The 20,219-nt window shown below is 40.9% G+C and overlaps 2 protein-coding genes across 2 annotated transcripts in view; both read right to left on the bottom strand.

Moving 5' to 3' along the window:
- GPATCH11 (G-patch domain containing 11) overlaps window positions 1-12,817 on the bottom strand; it is a 37,363-nt gene extending 24,546 nt beyond the window's left edge. The window contains exons 1-3 of the mRNA XM_088477432.1: window positions 12,628-12,817; window positions 5,699-5,925; window positions 1,279-1,320 (exon numbers count right to left, since the gene is read on the bottom strand). Of these exons, the coding sequence (XP_088333558.1) occupies window positions 1,279-1,320; window positions 5,699-5,925; window positions 12,628-12,695 (337 nt within the window). The 5' untranslated portion in view covers window positions 12,696-12,817. The remainder of the gene's footprint in view (window positions 1-1,278; window positions 1,321-5,698; window positions 5,926-12,627) is intronic.
- A 3,892-nt stretch (window positions 12,818-16,709) lies between these two features.
- Window positions 16,710-20,219, bottom strand: part of HEATR5B (HEAT repeat containing 5B) — an 88,868-nt gene continuing 85,358 nt past the window's right edge. The window contains exon 36 of the mRNA XM_088477431.1: window positions 16,710-18,479. Within this exon, the coding sequence (XP_088333557.1) occupies window positions 18,175-18,479 (305 nt within the window). The 3' untranslated portion in view covers window positions 16,710-18,174. The remainder of the gene's footprint in view (window positions 18,480-20,219) is intronic.

Below are 20,219 nucleotides of genomic sequence, written 5' to 3'. Positions count from 1 at the left end.
TGGTGGGGATAAATCCCTCGAATTACAGAGGGTGTCTGGCAGGCAGTGGCATAACTAGGGTATTTGGAGTCCAGGGCAAGACGAAAAATGGAGACTCCCCCCACCCCTATGTGCGCACTCGTGTCGAAAAAGTGGGCATGTCCACAAGCGGCGAGGCCACTGAAAAATGGGGGGTGTCAACATGACACACCATCATTTCTCGTCACTCAGCGAGCATTCCTTTCCATTGGCACCTTAATGCCCCTAGTAGTAGTGCCCCTTATAAAGTGCCCCATGTTGTAGTGCCCATTATGCAATGCCCCTAGTAGTAGTGACCCTCATGCAATGTTCACAGTAGTAGTGCACCTTATGCAATGCCCAGTTGTAGTGCACATTATGCAGTGCCCACAGTAGTGCCCAATATATTGTGCCCCTTATACAGTGCTCCTTATATTTTGCCACTTATGCAGTGCGCAATATATAGTGCCCCCAGTAATACTACTTATACAGTGCCCCTTATATAGTGCCTCTTATGCAGTGCGCAATATAGTGCCCCCAGTAATACTACTTATACAGTGCCCCTTATATAGTGCCTCTTATGCAGTGTGCAATATATAGTGCCCCCAGTAATACTACTTATACAGTGACCAATATATAGTGCCCCCAGTAATACTCCTTATACAGTGCCCCTTATATAGTGCCTCTTATGCAGTGCGCAATATATAGTGACCCCAGTAGTACTCCTTATACAGTGCCCGTTATGCTGTGCCCCTGTAGTGCCCAATATATAGTGCCCCCAGTAGTGCTCCTTATACAGTGCCTGTTATGTAGTGCCCAATATATAGTGCCCCCAGTAGTGCTCCTTATACAGTGCCCCTTATGCAGTGCCCCCTATGCAGTGCCCCCAGTAGTAGTGCCTTTTACATATAAAACACGCAGACAAACACAGACAGACAAAATTACACGTACCTGAATCTCCGCTCCTGCCCCCGCCGCTGTCCGCTCCTTCGTCCTTCCGCTCACCCAGTACGGGAGCCGGAAGGCGGAGCTTATGAGTGAGCTCCAGCCCATCTCCAGTCCTGTGTGCAGCAGCCAATGAGAGTAAAACTCTCACTGGCTGCTAAAACACACACACCGCCGACGTGTAGTACAAGTGTACTACCAAACGCCAGCAGCTGTGTGTTTGTTTTAGTGTGTAGCACACAATTTCAACAGTTTCACTACAGTTACTAACAAACAAAAAAATCTGCACAAACTAGTAAGAAATAAAATGAACAGGTCGCTGGGTTTGAACCTTACCAGTTTTAATGTTTAGAGGAATTGGTTCAACGATACCATCACCTGCACAAAAAACACAAACAGAAAAACATGTTGAGGAATATTTATTACTAGCAAGATCAGACTATTTTACAAAGACATCAAAATATGGTACCCAGTGAAATACTTCTGTTTAGAGCTGTAGTTACAAAATGCGTTTCCCCAGGAAACGCAAATAAAAACAGCTTGCAAACGGTAAATGAGCACGGTCCAAAGATGCCTAAAATACTCCATTGAATCAAGATGAAAAACTGCAAGAGCAGGAAAATATAAAGATGAACAAACGGTCACTGAACAGTGCTTCCCCAGGGCAATCACAACTTCTTTATTGTAGAAATTATGTTGGGCCATTAAAGAGAAAGTAGCTAGATTCAACGTAGGTTGGGAATATTACGTAAATAAGGGGGAATTCAATTAAGTGCGAGTTTGGTCCCGCAAGGTGAAATCACTGCAAATTCGCCATGCAAATTAGATTTGCAATTCAATTCCAAACTGGCTTTTCGTTTTCAGAGTAAATATGCCTGTTTTTGTTGGCACCCCCGAGCAGGTGAAAAGGTGGGTAAAAATCTGTATTTTAAGGTAAAAATGTTGGGACTTGCTTCAGAACCCCTTGGCCACCACCCCCTAATGACTAATTAGGCATTTGGAAATTTTCAATTAGCTTAATTGGGCCAGTAATTAATTACATAATTTTAGGGGTGGAAATAAATGGCCTCAAATGACCCTAAAATAATGCACCCCAAATTTAATGAATTTATTTCAAAGAAACATAATTGCTTTCGATCGCTCTTTTACATTTTTAAAGTTGCCTCAAATTACCCCAAAGCATCTTATTTTCCTACTGTTTTTACATTTTCCGTTTAACTCCTTTGTAATTAAATGAAATTCTACGGCTTTATACATTTATTGTACTTTTTTTTAAAATGCACAAATCAGCCACTTGACACCTTTTAAAAGCATACAGTACTTTCCTTATGACCACTAATACCAATTTTTCCACCAAAAACCAGGGTCTGACCTGGGGTTTTGGACATGGTTCCAACCCAAGTCAGAACCCGCTTACACTACACCTTCAATCCGGGTTATTCCTGGGTCAGCCCTGATCACACTGAACCTGGGTCTGCTGTGCTAAACTTGTGAGGTCATAAAAAGTGGAATATGGCTACTCCACAACCACCAAGCAGCTAATTTTAGGCATGATCCAGGTCACATCATTTACACTGCACCATTATCCAGGTCCATCCGGGTACAACCCTGGTAACTACCTTGTTTTTCAGATACCTTTTTCCATTAAGCCGCTACCTGGGAAAACCCAGCAATAACCTGGGTTATTGCAGCAGTGGAAAATAGGTATGATAGTCTTCTACATGATTCTGCTAACAAACTTTTCACTTTTTTGGGATCCAAGAAGGTCTCCCCACTTTTTCATGCAATTTCCCCTGTTCATTTTTTGGACAAAATTTGCACTCTCACTGCGAGTAGTGCGAATTAGCATTTCTAATTGAACTGTGCGTATCTCGGGTGCGCGCATGAAGGTGAAGTATGCAAATTATAAGGCAAAGTGTGCAAGTTTTTTGCATTTTGCAAACTGTCACCCAATTGAATTTCCCCTAATAGTGTATAATATTTACTCTGTATACACTATCCTATATTTGTCAAAGATTACTTTTTAAAAAAAAAATAATAATTAGATCTATCTATACATGTATATATAAATAAATATATATCTATCTATCTATACACACATACATACACACATTATATATATATATATATATATATATATATATATATATATACACACACACACACACTTTAAAAGATATCAAATGTGCAGCTTTGGGTTTATTTTTTGTTTCTGAAGATTACAGTATGTTCTGTTTTTAACAGTCAATACTTTGAAGATACAGTAGGACTATTGCATAATATTTTGAATTAGGCAGCTCTAACTTTCGCCTAGCACTGCTTTGTAGACTACCTCAAACATGGCAACTCGGTCAAGGACATTAAAATATTTGGCCTGAAAACTATGAACCTTGGCATCAGAGGAGAAGATGCAATTAAAGAACCTTTGAAGAAAGAAAGTTACTGGACCTTCAGATTGAGCAGTATGGCCCCAAATGGAATGAATGAGAACATCAATTTTTTAACGCATTTTTATAATTGCTGTCATATTATCAATATTTTAATGCCCCCTCTCCTTTTTACACCAATATGCACATTGTAGATATTATTTTACACAATAAGTTATTCACATAATAAGGTATAATTCACAACCTCGTTTTGACAGATCACTGGTACACTAATTTTAAGATATATTTTTAAATCATCAATAAGATTATTACTATTACTCTTGATGGTACAATTTTTTTACACATTCATCTGGAAACACTTAATAAGTAACACACATACACGTGTTCTTAGTGTATTTATTAAATTATGTTTTCACTATATTTGTGAAAATTGTCCACAGATTTTATAATTCATGCTTTACACTTTTATGTTATTATATTTTAATTACATTTTAGCATTATTATATTTATAGATAATTTAATGATGTTCCACATTCATTTGATTTAATAGTAATCTTCTGGTATATCTCATATAATTTACCTGTCTGTTTCATTTATTATTTTTCATTGAAATAGTTGCAATATTAATTGAATTTATTAACTACCTAGTACAATATAATTATTATTATTGGTTATTCATACCATGATTGCGGCTAAGTGATTATTATATTTAACTATATATAGAGCGATAATATATCTTGATAATATTTACCATCGAAATAATGTTATGTGTAAATTGCTGGATCTATGTTTTCAATTTCAAGACTTTGTTGGTATTTTAATTGGACGAGTACCATGTCAATCACTTGCTATCACAGATGAGATGTTTTGAGGCAAAGCAAAATCTGTTTAGCACATTGCCAATCAAACATATGAATCCCCGCTATTGGTTGCTGTCCAATCTTAACTGAGGCATTGAGATCCTGGGGATTAGACGACTTGTGAACAAGCCATACGGTGAAACACACGTCAACTCCTCCCTCTTCCGGTCAGCTGACCGGCAGATACCTTACGGGGAGACATCTCTACTTCAGTCTGGCATAGCTGACACGGGACTCCCTTACCCGGCACGGCCTGTATATATACACAGGCAGGTCTCTTCACAGGCAACATTATGATTTTCTTTCTTCAGGTGGTAGCCTGACTGATCTGGGTGCATTTGGTCCCTGCAATACCGCAGGGCACCAGGGGTCATTTAACTCCCATTATAAAGATCTTTAACAGCCGTCCACTGTACTATATTTCTCTAGACACTAGTCTCCCCACTCTCTCATCACCTGTCCAATACTTGGCACTGTGTAACAGGTGAAAGCAGAAGTGGGGGACACTTTTTTTTTTTTTTTTGCAGATAAAATTAATTTGTTGCTAGATATTATAGATATTATAAGCTATTAGGATTGATGTGTCTGTGCGGACTTTCTTGATATATTACTAATCTACTGCAATAAAAGAATATTTTTTCTGCAGCTAAAATGAGAATTGTGCAATTTTAAGATATCCAATATACGCTGTTTGTGCGGCTAAATGGGATCTGTGCAATACAATTTATCTGGGATTTCATACTATTTATGTGAACTTTGAAAATCAATTTTAAATCAAGCCGGTTGATTGGCATTTCTGCGGGCATTTTCTTGTTATATTATTAAGTGGTGACTATAATATTTATAGCAACAGTGAAATACAAATTATCTTATATTATCAAAGGAATATTATCCTATAAATCTATATTAGATTATGTTTTGCGCAGGCAAAAATATATCAAATATTATAAGCGCAATTATTGCAATCCATTTTTTCCTTTTTCCACCAGCACTTTGTTATATAACAGTGTGTATACAAGGCAACACTGCCATTTGTCTGTGTCCACAGGTAATCTTTTTTATTACTGTAATAAATACATAGTTGATGTTAAGATTACTTTTACAAATTTTCTGTGGTACTAACCATATTTTATCTTTGAGAGGTATCTATTAATAAAAGTTAAGTTTTAATAATTATAACAACACATAGGTTCTATATACAAGAGTGCCCCAACAAAGGATATTTTTTTCTTTATTCACTGTTGGTATAAATATTACTTACAGTTATCAAATACAATAAATCCTGTGCAGGAATCCATCCCAGAACCCCCTTCCCTAGGATCATACAATAAAACCATCATCCACAGAGCAGGAGCTGAAATACAGCTGGGGAAACAACTGGAACAGATAAAGGCTCGGAGATAAATTAATCTACGATCTGGTGTATGATTAATTAAAACCAAATGTAATGTTATACTGGTGAATTCTGCAGTCAATGTTAGAAGAATTACATCCCAACGATAACTGTACCTTTTTTGCCAAGTGCTTGGCCTTTTTTGTACCCCATCTTCTGCAGTAAGGCAAAGCCTTTGTTTTCATTGCTGAGAGCCTCACTCATTACTGTATCCCGTCTTTCTTTTTCTACCTCTTTGAAACTCTTTTGTCTGTTTTTTATATTACTTTCCTTATGTTTTTCTTCCTTTTGATAGGATTCTTTAATGCTCCTTGGCACAGGAATTCCGGGTCGAACATCCTGTCTGAAACATACATAGACATTTTAATTTACACACACAAATACTTAATAGACACATTACAATACAAAATATATAAAAAAAAATTTTGAAAAAAAGTTAATATTACAAATACACCATGGTGCTATCTACAGTCATGTGAAATTTCTGTCTTAAATACGGAAACATTATTAACAATCATTTAGTCTTCACCAAGTCCTACAATTTGATAAAGCTTATCTCATGCGACGCATAACCTAGTGGGCATGGACATAGAGGATGGCGCAGACTACCATAGCTACCGAAACAGGGCACACACCACCTTTGCCAGCCGTTCAGGATGCCAGAACGGGGCACAGACCCCATTCTAGATATCCAAAACACCTTATCCAGCCAGCGAGGGTACCAGAATGCGGCGCTGACCACTTTAACCAGCCATCCCGGGTGCCGGAACAGGGCAGACTACCATAACCAGCCGTTCCGGGTGCCGGATCTGGGCGCAGACCCCTTAAGATAGCTGTTCCAGGTCAGCTTAGGGGGTGTGTGAACAGACTCGAGGATGGAGGGCTGGACATGCGCAGTACACATCCTGCGCAGTCCTCTAACAATCAGAGATGTGTGCTAACCATGACATACTCAGATGGAGACACAATCGGAGATGTGCTCTAAGCATCGGGTTACACAAACTGTAATTGCTTAAACACGCTCTCAAAAGTGCACTCTTTGGAAAAGCCCCCATCGTTGGTGTGAAAAGCGTCAGGGGATAACTGTGGATCCTAAGATCTAGTCTGTGACACCTGTACGTGTGCTGCTGCTGCCGGGAGCTCCAGAGATACGGACGCTTATATGCATTTGCCAGACGTGATCCGCAGAAGGAGGGTTTGAGGCAGAGATTACCTTGCTGCCCCCTAAGGATACTCTTACTGGAAGATACGAGCTTGGAAGGTCCCGTTTAGATTTAAGACATTTTACTTCCTTGGATTTATCCCTCCCTCAACTGTGTTAGAGGGAACAGGCGGCTCACGCAAAGAGGGGACCTGCTAATTACATCAATACAGGTCCCCTTATACGAGTTATTCAGATACATGTCGGACATTTGTCCTTAATCAATTGCAGCCAGCATCGGAAACGACATATTTCAATATCGCTACGAGTTTTTCAGTGTGGGCACAGTGATCATTTGCCAATATATATTTTTTAATAAAACTTTTTATGCATATCCACCTCCTACAACTATATTAATAATATTTGGATCCTGAGGTCATATTGTTTTTTAAACAAACTAATTGTTATCCATATTATTGGGAGATTGATGTATATGTGTTATTTTAGATTATTGACCGGTCAATGAAATTTATTCGAATGTATTTGTGATAATAAATGTGTTTATTTATTTTGACATTTTTGATACTTTCTGTACTAGTTTATTTATCAATTAGTGCAAGGGTTTTTTTTCTGTTGGTATTGTGGAACACCTGGTTTACAGGTGTTTGTGTGCAACCACAAGCACATTGATTCTTTGCTACTGAAGTGTTAGAAAATGTATATTTATTCATTCTTTATCATTCAATTAGCGCCAGGTTCTTTTTCTTAAATGTTATCTAATTTACTAACCTTCATTTTTCGATCGTTTCTAAAGCAGATGCAAATGAACGGGTATAGGCAGCGTGTTTGTGTGTAAAAAATGTGTATTTACTATCCGTCAGGTTTCAGTTTAAATTGATGATTCCGTTCGGTTTGTGCTGCTGTTAAGTCCATTGGTTTTGACCATTCCGATCAAAATCCCCTACTTTTCAACAACCAGCACCAGGCTGACACTGTATTAGGGGGACTTACAGCATGGGGTCCCCCTGCCAGAACGGCAACCAGCCCCAAACTGGTCACTCCAGACTAGAGGAGAGGTGTGAAGGCAGTTGAGTGAGGGTAGTGGTGGTGGGGGGTAGTCGGCTAGAGAAAGGAGACAGCATTGTAGAGTTTGAGACAGGTCAGGCTTACTGCATGGCTACTCGATTTGCGTCGATGTTCCCGATGTTTATGCAGGAACGGGACATCGGAAAGATATGAGAAGGCAGCAGTGGGCGTTCCTATGCTCGGGTAAGCTTTGGAAACATAAGCATATGTTTGCAGTTGCAATCCAGGTGAAAGCGCAGCTGCGAATGCATTAGCGTACATCTCTGAATTAGGCTCTTTGTCAGGGGCAGTGTCTTTATGGAAGAAGCTCTGCAGCTGAGAAGGCAGCCAGCTTGCAGTGACACGCCCAGGCAACGGATTTGTTGTGCACCCTTCAGGCCACTTCCCATACATCACCCCAGAACACCCATCGCATTGCCCTGCCTTATCTGATATCAGGGGCTCCATGCGCAACAGTGAATTTGTGCACATTTAGGGTGATGTATGTGCTGTAGGGGTTTTCAGAATAATTTGTACATGTACAGTAGAAATAATTGCCCAATTGTACAAACATAAAAGTCATTTAAAAGGCTAAATCAAACTTAAAATACCCAGGCTTTTACATATACCCTCAGATCTGTTCACAACTGAACTCATCTGCTATATGATAACTACTCTATGGGCCTGATTCAGAGGTGGCTATAATGCAAATGTTCACATAGTTGAGTAATCATTTTCGCACATACCGTAGTTTAAAAAAAATCAAACACACCTACGGCGCTTGCGTCTCATGTGATGTACACATAGAAGCACAGTTACGATCAGTATGCACGCTCTCATGTGATGTACACATAGAAGCACAGTTACGATCAGTATGCACGCTCTCATGTGATGTACATATAGAAGTACAGTTGCGATCAGTATGCACGCTCTCATGTGATGTACACATTGGACAGTTGCGATTAGTATGCACGCTCTCATGTGATGTACACATAGAAGCACAGTTGCGATCAGTATGCACGCTCTCATGTGATATACACATATAAGCAGTTACAATCAGTATGTACGCTCTCATGCGATGTACACATAGAAGTACAGCTGCAATCAGTATGCACGCTCTCATGCAATGTACATATAGAAGCACAGTTGCAATCAGTATTCACGCTCTCATGTGATGTACACTAAGGCTGGGTACACACGTAAAGATTTTCTGTCCAACCATCCAACTAGCTGATTGGTTGGAATGAAAATCTGGTAACGGATGGGAGTAAATGATGATCAGCAATTATTGTTATTATCCTTTATTTATATGGCGCCACAAGGGTTCCGCAGCGCCTTACAAAGTACAAAAACAAATGAGCACACAAGACAACAGTTATTAACAGTACAGACAATGCAGGACAAGTACATGATTTATAAACAATGCTGCATAACACCTAAATAAGCAGCAGGGTGTCAGTAAGCAGTTTTAGGCACCATTGTAAATGAAAGTAAAAGTAAGGCAAGAAGAAGCACGTGAGGAAAGAGGGCCCTGCTCGTGAGAGCTTACATTCTGAGGGGAGGGTCAGACAAACAGGGGTGACACAGATGGGCTAGAGTGAGGAAGGAGCATAGAGTAGTGGGTTAGGATGAGCGCTGGAAAGAATTGAGGAAGAAATGGGTCTTGAGGGCCCAGTTGAAGATTAAAAGCCAGGAAGCCAAGTGATGGAGGAATTTTGCAGGAGCAGTGGTGTCAGAGGGGGAGATCCAGGGTTTGGTGATGGCAAGGAGAATCAAGGCATTGCAGATTAAGTGCCCATGAACAGGGACCAGTTTATTATAGACAAAACTGGCTTTCCAGAGGGAACAGGAGAGAGGGACAGAGTTAAGAGGTGAGAGAATGAGATTATTAGGGTTGATGTAGTGTGGAGGTGATATTGATCTGGAGAAGGGGGATAAGGAGTGTGGGGTTATGTGGCTGGCTTCTGAATGAGGAACGGTGACAGCAGGTGATGGGTAAGGTGGAGGTTTAGTGTGGTGTAGCGGGGGAGAAGGATAGGTATCTTGGAGAAAAAAGAGGGTGCAGGGTTTAGTGGTGGTGCAGCAGGACCATGGTGGAAGAGTAGTGAATAATACTGGAGTTGTGGGAGATGCAGTTGAGAGACTAGTATGTGATGAAGAGAGACAGAGGAGGGGGAGAATGTAGAGGGGACTATGGATGGAGAAAAGAGGTGAAAACTGGTGGTAGTGGAGAAAATAATGTAGCAGCTGAGTGAGGGAGGAGAAGAAGAAAAGAGACATCGTGTAGATGAGACAGTCGGGGGGGGGGGGGGAGAGTCAGTAGTAGTAATGAGTGTCAGATGAGGAAGCAGTACAGGTCAAAATCAGATAAAAGGAAGAACAATGCTGGAAGATGTAAAGGCACAACTACAATAGTATATTATAACCAAAAAGAAAGAGTATAGAGCTGTTAAAGTAGCAAGACTTGAGAATTAGTCTAAAGTATGAATATATATATATATATATATATTAAAAAAAAAAAAAAAAGTATACGTGTGAAACAATGGTAGGTACTACAGTGGTATAAAGATAAATTGACAGTGGTATTGGAATGATTTAAACAATGTAGACAAGAAACGCAAACATACAAGTATTAAATGTTCAGTAAGCAGGTAGTTGCTAAATGCCAGAAAACAGATGAAAATGGTCGTTCAGACAAGTTTGAACAAATTGTTTAGATCAAACATTTAACAAACAGCTTTTGTTTATTTTCCGGCATTTGCGAGCAAATTGCTGATTGTCATTTGCTTTCATACCTTACCAGATTTTCATTCCAACCAATCAACTAGTTGGATGGTAGGACAGAAAATCTTTATGTGTGTATGCAGCAATAGAAGCACAGTTGCGATCAGTACACACGCTACCAGATATGCTGTGCGTTCTTGGGTGGTGACTGGGAGGTGGCTAGTAGTGCATGCATACTCAGGGACGTGTTATGGGAGCGTCACAGGTCTGTCAATGAAAGCAGATGCACTCTGAGATACACGGTCGCAGACATAGGGCCTGATTCAGCAGAGGACAGTTACTATCGCAGCGGCTAACATGGTAGCAGCTGCGATAGCTCTGTTATGGTAATGCAGCAGGAGGCATCATGCCTCCTGCATGCATTACTGATCTGAGCTGTGTCCTAGAATGCAGCATTGGATCATCTTTGATACCATCAGCCAACTGAGTGACCCAAGCCGGCCATCACAGATGCACAAAAGGAAATCTCTGTCAGCCGACGGAGATCCTGGCCTCTTCGCTCCCCCTTAACGTTTTGGAAAACGGCGACCGTCAACACCCCCTCCCTGCACAGAAATGCCAGCAGACTGTCAATCACTGACAGTCTGCTGCCAGACTGCGTGGGGGATTGCAGACCCATACTGCACATCGGGAATCTGCGTAAAGAAGAACACTGTGTCCTCTGATGAATCAGGCCCACGGGCCAGAGTCAGATGGAGAATCTGCACCTGCCAAAGGGCTGGTGTAAATTTTGATGGTGCAACTACAATGCATTTTCCCTTGCAGCTGAATGGGTGTAACTGGACAGGCACAAGGTGCGCACATGTACAGTAAGGGTTGTGAAGGTGTGTTGTGGGCATGTATTTCTTAATGTAACAATACAGAAAGCAGGAGATCTCTACAAAGGTGAAAGTAAGGTGATCGCGTTTACTTCTATATGATTGCTGGGACAAGCTCTTATCTGTGCCCGTGTCCAGGAAAATTCTAGTAATATATTTATGCAAATAAAGAATCCTAATTGAAGCAATATGACAAACTTAAAAAAGGAAAACATCACACACTGTTCCAGCGGTACATGGAAAGAACGGTTGGCTTAAGGTGGAACAGCTGGCTAAGGTGGTCAGCGCCTCATTCCGGCAGCCGGAACGTTGGTGAAAATTGTCAGAGTAGTGTTTAGGCAACCTGGAAGGGCTGGCTAAGGTGGTCTTTGTCCCTTTCTGGCTCCCGGAGCGGCTAACTAAGGAGGTCTGCACATTATTCTGGCACCTGGAACGGCTGGCTAAGGTGGTCTTTGTCCCTTTCTGGCTCCCGGAGCGGCTAAGGAGGTCTGCACACTGTTCTGGCACCTGGAATGGCTGGCTAAAATCTTCTGCGCCCCTTTCCAGCACCTGTGACGGCTATCTGAGGTGGTCACAGTACCATTCCGGCACGTAAAACGGCTATCTAAGGTGGTCTGCGCCCTCGTCTTAACCCGTAACGGCTAAGGTGGCCTGCACCGGTTCCAGCTATCCCACTCAGTTTAGGGTTACACCGATTCCCAACATTAACAGTGGGCAAGTAGTAATTTATTCTGAACTATATTATATTAAAAACATCTGCTCCCCCTCCCTGTATGCAGCAAGTGTTAACATTAGATGTAGCAACATCCGCTCCGGGAGTAAACGCAGCAGCAGGCTACGAGGCTGTAGCATCTCTATGCAGTGTCCTGTGTTACTGTGCAGGGCAGACACTGATATCCGGTCAGTCCGGCAGCTTCGTGCGGGTACCCAGCTGTGATCTCTCCCTCCCCGGTGACAGCATGTCACTAACACACCCCGGACAGGCAGCGGCAGTGATCGCTGTACAAAGCTGATCCGGTCCGACAGGTAGCCGCTCTGAACGCTCCCTCCCCGGTGACAGACTGTCCTTGACACACCCCCGGACGGGGACGCGCATTACACAGCTCAGCGGAAGAGGTCGCTGCAGGGAGCTGGTGCGGTCCGGCATTCCGGAACCTAGTCCGATCCGGCTTTCACCTAATCCCATGATTTCTCCCCCCTCCCGGCGCTGCCCACTGACTGGGAAGATGCGGCTTACAGAGAGCTAATGAAGGCATCGGACATGTAGTCCTCTTCTTCCTCCTCGTCTTCAACAGCGTTACTCATTGCCCGGACTCGTTATACTACCGGATCGACCAACGTTCATTAAAAGAGCCACAGGCAGCTGGCCGGCCAATAATCACAGTTACACACACACCATGCGCTTCTGCAATCTCCTTCCGACCAGAAGTGGCTCCCACGCCACGTGATCAACATGAAGTGAAGCATGTCGCCATTTTTAGTACAGGCAAAGAGTTGGCACGTTCATAGGCTGCATTTGGAATTGAAAGTCAATAGAGCTTATACTGGCTGATTTACTTTCAGCAGGTAGTGTGACTGCATTATACCAATCTCATAACGATGGGTGTTTTTTTTTTTTGATAACAATATATTTACAAATAATGTTATATAAACAAGCAATTTTCTAATTTGCATGGTATGTTTCATCCGCTCACCATATTAGTGTTTAGTTTTTCTACCTTCAGATAACTAATTGCTTTGTACTGTATATGACCCAGTGAAACCTTTCTGAAATGCATTGTCTCATCTCGTTTGCTGGTTACCAAAGTTTTTCTTTTTTTTTATCACATTGGCAGACTTGTTTTTTGCCAGTTATGACCTAGAATTTCAACTTTTCTGCACAAAATGGTATCCAGTATGCAGATCTGAGCCTAAACAGATGGATAAAAGAAACAGAAAAAAACCCTAATTATATTTAAAGGACATGTATTTTACCTCTATTGGATAGTATCTGAAAATGTACATCATGTTGACTTCCACTGTAGCTGTTAAAAAGTAATACATTGCCTCCACACAAATTATTGACATTCATACTACATATTAGGACAGCGTTCAGATTTAATTTTATACAAGTCAGAAAGCAGCCATGAGACTGACGTCAGAGGCTTGCCTCGGTGTATGAGTTATCCTTAGTGAAGATGAAATTAAAAAAGGTTCATGCTATTTGGGACATCTGTTTGCCTTTTCACTTCTTATATACGGTTACATATTTACGTTTGTGGATAATAGTGTGATGTAGTTATTGGGTGATTTTCAGGATTGTTTATGCAGTGCCATATCTAGGGTAGTGCGACCAGCGCCATGGCACCGCAGGACAGGGGGCGCTGTTTGGGCATGTCAATTTTTCTGTTTATCATAATTCTCACTTCCTCTTTTTTTATCCCCAGCATCGCCTGGCCTCCCCTATCTCTTCCCTGGTCATTCCCCATGAAGCCATGGCCCTTTTTCAGGTGCACTATCTTATGTCCCTACTTATAAAATGGGTGGGAGGGGGGGGCGGCCAATGCGCTGTTTGTCACAGGGCACCAAAATGTCTAGTTACGGCTGTGTTTATGTCTTCAGCATAAGGTGGTATGTCATGAGTGAAGTGAGATATACACTAGCAGATCAATTCTGCGGATACGATAAACGCTCTGGCCCGTCAGCGATTATATGATCAGTGTGCACCCATACACACCAAGCAATTTTTAGGTCAGTGTGTGCCGTCGTCAGACCGAAAGCTACCTGGTTGATCCTATGAGTAGCATATGCTTGTCTCAAAGATTAAGCCATGCATGTGTAAGTACACACGGCCGGTACAGTGAAACTGCAAATTGCTCAGTAAATCAGTTATGGGACTGGTAGGTCAGGAACAAAATAGCGTGTGCAGCACATCAGATCCTGACCTCCCAATCTGACCACTGCAGGAGTGTTTGAAGCAGTTTATGGCTAATGCTTGAGAATGTAAGCTCTTGCGAGCAGGGCCCTCTACCCTCTTGTGCTTCTCCTTACTTTATGTTCATCTACTTCTTACTCACCACTAGAACACCTAACACTTGATGCCTATACTTTGTTGCTTAATTGGGTGTTATGGCCACCTATGTATCAATGTATATTATCCATGTCCTTGTCCTTCATTGTATTTTTTACTGTAAGTCACTTTTTGGTTATGTACCTTGTAAGGCGCTGCGGAACACTTGTGGCGCCATATCAATAAACGATAATAATAACGCTCCTGCATACACACTACATATATCGGGCTGATCAAACCATTATTGGCTGATCGGCCCTATGCATAGTGTGTACCTGGCTTATGTATGGGAAATAACAAGCATTTGGCGACTGTAGTTGTGTGTAATTCCAGAACTCTCTTGAAGTGGCATCACCAACACTGGTGGGAGAGGTCACTCTTCAGCGATGGATAGATAGAAGTTTATCTGTTAACTACATTATATGCCAGGATACATGCAGCGTTTGTTAGAGGTTTATACTTAAGCAAGTACAGCAAATAAATATGGCATGCATCAAGTACTTTGGTCATGCTTGTTTTATTTGTACTTTGTTGCTTATAATCAAACATGAAAAAAATTACATTAAAACATAGTGATTAGTACCACAAAAGTCACATATTGATCAGTTAATTGCATTGAGTAAAAGCAAGGAAAATGTTAAACGGCCATACATCAGCATCTATCCGGGAAATTCCCCATTCTCCCGATGCCTGGGTCAGGTGATCTGGACAATCTAGATTCGCTGACTCCGACCCAAAAATGGAATCGGCTAGTCTGGTATTTTTAATATGTTGTATTTTGCCAATCCCACCGAGAAATCGCCAATCATCTGAGTCCACCTATCGGCATCGGGGATTAGATGTATGGCCCGTATTAATTTTGTGCTAAACTTGAAGTGTTTTTTTTTCCTTAAGAAAAAAACAGATACCAAAAGTGAGTAGTTCTTAGCCTCCTCATGTAAGCACTATGCTTCGTATGGACATAACAGGCAGCACTATCATAAAATGTTCAATAAGCACCATGCCGTTAATGCTTTACTGGAGGTTATTTAAAAATAGCAGCCAAAGCAATGTATTAAATACATAAATAAAAATAAAAAAAAAAGCCTGATTTTGACATGACTGCAACTGGATATGCATGTTTGTAAAATAGTTTGAACATACCAATATTCCCAAATTAATATCAGTGCATGTTATACTAAATTCCCATACACCCAAGTTTATGTCACAATTATGCTCTAACCACACCCCCATCAGATAGGCAACACACACACTTGCCAGCAGTTTTAAACAAATCTATTCCATAAAGAATGGAATGCTGTTACTTTCATATGTGAGGGCCAGATCACAAAAGCTCAGAGATAAACTGTACAATTGGGGAGTTTCCATTAAACTGATTTCATAAGTGTCTTTTTTTGCACACCAACAATCACAAGCTGTATGTAAAAGATGAATATACTTTGTACAATGACTGATCATCCAAATTAAAAAAAAAATAAAATATATATATATATAAAAACAATGCACACATTTCTAAAAGCTGTTGGGGTACACCTATGTGGGCACGCATGTACAGTATGTGCATATCTATATTGTAGCTCATGATACATTATCCCATAGTGTACTCATAAGGCAGGGATGGGGAACCTCAGTCCCAGGGGGTGGTATAAGGCCCGCGGAATCATTTGGTCTGGTCCTCTGAGCTTTTTTTCTGCTAGCCTCATCTGGCTAGCAGGGTGCCTAGAATGGCACTCTGCAGCAGAATCTATGCAGCAATGCCTCCTGGGGTGTCCTTAGGATGCTGCAGACTGTCACACTGCTGCCCTTACAGCTCCCCGGAGCATCCTCAGGATGCTCCGGGCATTGCTGTAATCACTGGCGATTGTGACCCCACCCTCGTATGATGTCACACGGAGGGGGTGTGTCCTGCAAATGTTTTTTTATATCAAAATGGCCCTCAGCAGAAAAAAGGTTCCCCACCCGTCATAAGGTTTCATAGTAATATAAAAAAAAAATCGAGTGAAAAACAAAAGTTCTAAGAGAAGCAGAGAGATTGGGAGTATTGTCACCTTTGCTATTGAGACTGAAGGCTGCACTGCACCATATGTCAATGTATACAAACTTTGTGTGCTACAGAAAACCTATACTTAGATCATGCTCCTGATACAACTTCTGTTACCAGTCCAAATAATGTTCCTGTACCATGTCACATGTGTAACAGGTCTGATTTTATACACGAGTTGTAGATCGATATCTACAGTTAATGAGATAAATGTAAAGCTTCAAATAAATTCATTTTGAATATTCACACTTTGTAATAATATATCCAACACAAATTTATATTGCACAGTAACGCAAGAGACACTTTAATACATTATATAAATAACCAAAGGTTGGAGATGGAACATACTTAATGCTAACTGTAATAGAACAAGAAAAAATAATGCAAAGTAAATTTACAGGCTGAGTTAGTGAATACCCATACTAGAAAGGACTTCTGCCCCTTATGTCCACAGATATTCCGCAACTGCTGTCTGTGAAGCGATAGACAGATGCTATTTTAATATTCTATATAGGCTACTCAAACAAAGTGGATAACATTTGAAGTGAGAGCTCATGTGTTTTTGCATTTTAAAGGGGGCAATTCAATTGTTTTGCGTGCCATTAGCTCCCGACTAAGTGATGGCAGCCATTCTATTGTTTGTGCGACCAGCCCCACACTGGTCGCACTCTCGCGCCTAAATGCATGGGATAAGCTGCGTAAAGCGGCTTCTCCCATGCTAAGTGCCGGGCGTGCCCGACACTCACGCCCAACCCCAAAGCCCTACATTAGGTGGATTTCTGCTCCCACCTCAAGAGAGTGCGAGCAGAAACCCACGATAAGAGCAGCCTCGGGCATGGGCGCCCAAAACAAATTAATAGCTGCCGGTGAATTTAGATTGGAGCTACAGGTGCCCCCTAATGCTATTAAAAACCAAGCGAAGCTTTACATTGGGCTGTGTTTGGGGAAAATGTATCAAACCTTCTAAAGAGGACAAGTGTAGGTGTTGCCCATAGACACCGATCAGCTTCTAGATATCATTTTATAGAATTTAATAGATAAAAGCTAGAATGGAATTGGTTTCTATGGGCAACACCACTACTTCATCAGTTTAGAAGGTTTAATAAGTGTCCCCTAGAGAGTTCTGTAATGCCTACTGCATCTCTGACCTTTAAACAACACAAGAAATACATCTGAATATATTTTCATATAGCAGAAACATTTCTATTCCAAATCTGAATGAATTATGTTCATGGTGCCGCCCAGCTTTAACGCAGGTGTAACTCATGGGAGGTAGGTTGGTTTTTTATGAATCAGCTATTTTCAAGGGGACAAACATGGTCACAAGATCCTGTTTTAGGATACAAATTACACATGGCTGGCAAGAAGTACATTTTCATTCAGAGACTAATAATACCAGCATTCTCGTTCTGCACACATCAAAGAGAATAGAAAAAAAGTGCATTACGAACAAATAACTCTTGGGGTTTGCTTCTAAGCCATGAACTAGTAAAAGGTAGCAATGTTGCCCTGGAAAGGAAAATGGTTGTTAATGTTATTAATGCTAGAAGTGTTCCTGATGTTACTTACACCTATCACTGCCAAATCTAGAAAATATTTGAAAACGATGAATTTCTTCCTAAGGTGGTTTTTAGCAAGTCAAAAAGCTAGTTCCAGAACATTTTGCTAAACTCCTGTCCACTGAGGGGTCTCCATTAGAAAAAGCTGGTCTTGAGTTTGATGGTAGGCGCACTCTGTACGGTAGGAGCAGGCATTTGGGAGGCAGCTCTGGCTTTGCTTGCTTGGTTGGCTCTGATGGCAGTTTCTAGGCGTGCCTTCAGATCTGGGGCAGCGCCCATTACAGTCTTAAAAGCATATGGGTAAAGTGGCCCAATCCTCATCAAGTCTTGCAGCGCAAACTCGTGAAGGTCCTTTGATGAGGGTGAAGCAGAACTGAAAGTGTTGACATCCAGCAAGTAAGAAATTAGTGTGGGAACAAGGAGAGCAAGAAGCTGGACTCCTATAGAGGAAAAACAAAGCAGTCAACTTAAAGTACAGAGTTGTATATATGACAATAAGCATTAATCCTGCATCATACAGGATTTACCAATAAGCATGTTTTCAGCACACCGCTAGCAGGACACACATTACTAGATAGATTCTGTACTTGCCAGTCTGGCTCTTTGCCAATCCTGTGTTATAACACTTGGCTGGGTTTAAAGGGAGAGTGGCAGTGATCTGTGAGTTGGCATAATTGAAAAAAAAAAGACTTGCACAATAGGATGTAACTAACACAATCATGAAGATTAATTGGAACATCCTCTACATTTCACAAGCAAATAAAGAAAATGCTTCTAACCTTCCTAAAGGATGAATGAGATAATAGACAATAAATAGAACAAAGCCAAATAGAATTGGTCGAATCCTCAATCATAATAAATGAATAAACCACTTACAAAACTAAAATATTAATTTTCTGCAGCCTTAACACCCAGCAATAAGAAGCAAGAGAGAGTTTAAACCCTCCAGAAACGTACTGATGTGCTATCGTATAGAACAAACCCTTCACCTGCCAAACGACTTCAAAAGCTAGGAGCTGAACACTTTGTAAGGGAAGTTCTTTCATGTACAGAGGAAAGAAAAATAAATGTAGGGGTATTGCACTGTATTCTAACTAACTTCGACTGACTTTATATTGCCAGTTGACATCACAGGCCGACCAGGTATGATAGTGAGGGTGGTGTTACGCATGGAATGACAATGTAATATTAAAATATTAATACACTTTTGTGCAAAGAATATACCTGGAAGTAAGTGGCAGATGGTGTCTAAAATTAGGGCAGCACAAAATATACAAAGAGTACTGTTAGTCATACAGCCTAAATGATCTGCATAGTGTACCACACTAGCTAACTAGGCTTCCCCACAGTAGTCTTCCAGTGTCTCCTATCCTCCACAGTAACTCACTAGCAGTGCTCCCGACTCCTCACTGTAACTCTGCAGCCAGCCTGAACCTCTACCACCTAAGCAGTCTGGGGAGAGGTTTCGAAGTATTGTCGGGATTGTGCTGTGTGGTCTCAGGTGGAGGCAAAAAAGCAAAATCTAAAGCTGCATATACACACAACGATTTAGTAAATGAATGATTTTAGTAAACGATTTTCATTAATTATTTCAAGGGAAAAATGAACGAAAATCGTTTACTAAAATCGTTCATTTGCTAAATGTAATGAATGATTTTTTTGAACTACAAACGATTTTTGCATATTCCCTTACTGAAAATCGTTGAGTTGGTCAGTCTGACTGACCTACAAACGTGAACGTGCATGAATGATAATCGTTCATCGTTGTAACTCAGAAAGTGAACGATTTTTTCAACGATTGAACGAGATCGTTATCAATAATCGTTCAAAAAATCGCTGTGTGTGTATGCACCTTTAGTCACTGTCTGTGTGGCTTATCCTAAGATCCAAGGGCGGCTGTTGTAGAGCTATGTCTCACTGACTAATTTCAATGAAACCTAGCACCCCCCCATTTGTGAATCATTTTTTATATTGAATCATTATGTTTTGACTTGTTAACCATTTTGGATTACTATAATATCAGGTTTGCTTGAGCAAGATTGTTTTGTATAACTGGTTTATTAATTTACATTTATTATGATTGAGGATTAGTCCAAAAATGTATATCCAATTAAGATTTTTTTAAAAATGTTTTAATGTCTCTCTTGTCCTAGAGGGTGCATGGAAATAATTATATCTTA

Source organism: Taudactylus pleione, unplaced genomic scaffold (assembly GCF_031769625.1).
Source record: "Taudactylus pleione unplaced genomic scaffold, aTauple2 ptg000201l, whole genome shotgun sequence".
Taxonomy (NCBI): Eukaryota; Metazoa; Chordata; class Amphibia; order Anura; family Myobatrachidae; genus Taudactylus; species Taudactylus pleione.
Note: the sequence above shows the minus strand (reverse complement) of the source record. Positions and strands in the feature narration are given on the sequence as shown.